At 41.9% G+C, this 1,643-nt stretch overlaps 1 protein-coding gene across 1 annotated transcript in view; it reads left to right on the top strand.

The window, feature by feature from the left end:
- Window positions 1-513: 513 nt before the first annotated feature.
- Window positions 514-1,643, top strand: part of LOC101302420 (cytochrome P450 71A26-like) — a 2,360-nt gene continuing 1,230 nt past the window's right edge. The window contains exon 1 of the mRNA XM_004309745.1: window positions 514-1,624. Within this exon, the coding sequence (XP_004309793.1) occupies window positions 689-1,624 (936 nt within the window). The 5' untranslated portion in view covers window positions 514-688. The remainder of the gene's footprint in view (window positions 1,625-1,643) is intronic.

A 1,643-nucleotide genomic window follows, 5' to 3' on the forward strand; every position in this document is an offset into this window, starting at 1 on the left:
GTTTATGGAATAAAAGCCTCTCTTGCTATGATTATTAACTACATCATTATTAATAAATTAGATTAAGAAAATATTGCATTTTAGTATGTAGTAGCCATTAATTGTCAAGGTTAACATTGTCTTTTCATTTAAAATTAACATGGCTTGATTTTAAAAATTGATGATGTGTCTAGTTACATGACATGCCACAAATGATTAAGGTCATAAATATTAATATTAGGTCTTATTAAGGTTCTCCAACACGAGTAATTATTAGGTGGTCCAGGAATACCACGTGGCAATGGTCCTGACTAGTTTTAACCAATAAAATTACTTGAATCATATGGGACCCGGGGTGAAAAAAAATAAAATGAAAATTTAAGTTATTGAACTAATCAAAATTATCAAAATTAAGTATATAAATCAGTAGACCAAGATATGTGTCAGGTACACCTAATAACCATCAGGCACTACTCAATATAAAAATAGATATGGAAACTTTAAAAAATCTGTAATGGGGCCTTTTATTGTCTTGTTGCAAATATTACTGATATTAATCACATGCTCTCCTGACTGATTTGCATCAGCTCTCATTGAGATACAGGGCTCATCAATAACGACACCACATTTTCTCATTTAACTTCCTCTATATATTTCATGCACATAACCTTTACAATCCACCACTTGCAGAAGAAGATCACTGCAAACAATGGCGGAGCTCATCAACAACGAAACCCTTTCACTTGTACTCCTCGCCGTTTTCCTCATCCTCTTCTACATCTGGTCCTCATCCACTTCCACTACCAGAAACTCACCACCTTCTCCACCAAAACTCCCCATTATCGGAAACCTCCACCAACTACTAGGCTCTCCCGGAACTCCACCTCATCGCGCACTTCAAGCCTTATCTAAACTCCACGGCCCTCTCATGCTCCTCCACTTTGGAAGCTTCCCCGTCCTCGTCGTCTCCTCCGCCGAGGCAGCACGTGAGATCATGAAAACCCACGACCTTGCTTTCGCCAGCAGACCTAGGACCACCGCCTTCGAGAAGCTTCTTTACAACTACAAGGACGTGGCCGCGGCGCCTTACGGTGACTACTGGCGGCAGGTGAAGAGCATCTGCGTGCTGAATCTCTTGAGCGCCAAGAAGGTTCGGTCCTTTCGAACCCTTAGAGAAGAGGAGACAAGATCCATGATCAACAACATAAAGGAAACCTCACGACGGGGAGAAGTTGTGGATGTGAGGAAGATGGTTATGGGGCTTACGAACGACGTCGTCTCGAGGGCGGCTCTAGGGAAGAAGTACTACAATGATGGAGAATTTAAGGAGCTCATCACCGAATTTACAGAGTTGGCGGGAAGTATTCATATTGGAGACTATATTCCATCGCTTGGTTGGTTGAGCCGTCTTGGCGGTTTGGACGCTAAGCTAGTCAGTTTGGCTAAACGCTACGATGCATTTTTGGACACAGTACTGCAAGAGCATATTGATAGAAGTTCAGAGACGACTAGCAACAGAAATGATAAAGGCGTTGATGATCAGAACGAGGATAACAAGGATTTTGTGGACGTTTTACTTGATATTCAGCGGGAAAACTCGCTCCATTTCCCTCTTGACAGAATTAGCATCAAAGCTGTCGTCCAGGTAAACTCTCTCTCTCTCT

Source organism: Fragaria vesca, unplaced genomic scaffold, assembly GCF_000184155.1.
Source record: "Fragaria vesca subsp. vesca unplaced genomic scaffold, FraVesHawaii_1.0 scf0513067, whole genome shotgun sequence".
Classification (NCBI taxonomy): Eukaryota; Viridiplantae; Streptophyta; class Magnoliopsida; order Rosales; family Rosaceae; genus Fragaria; species Fragaria vesca.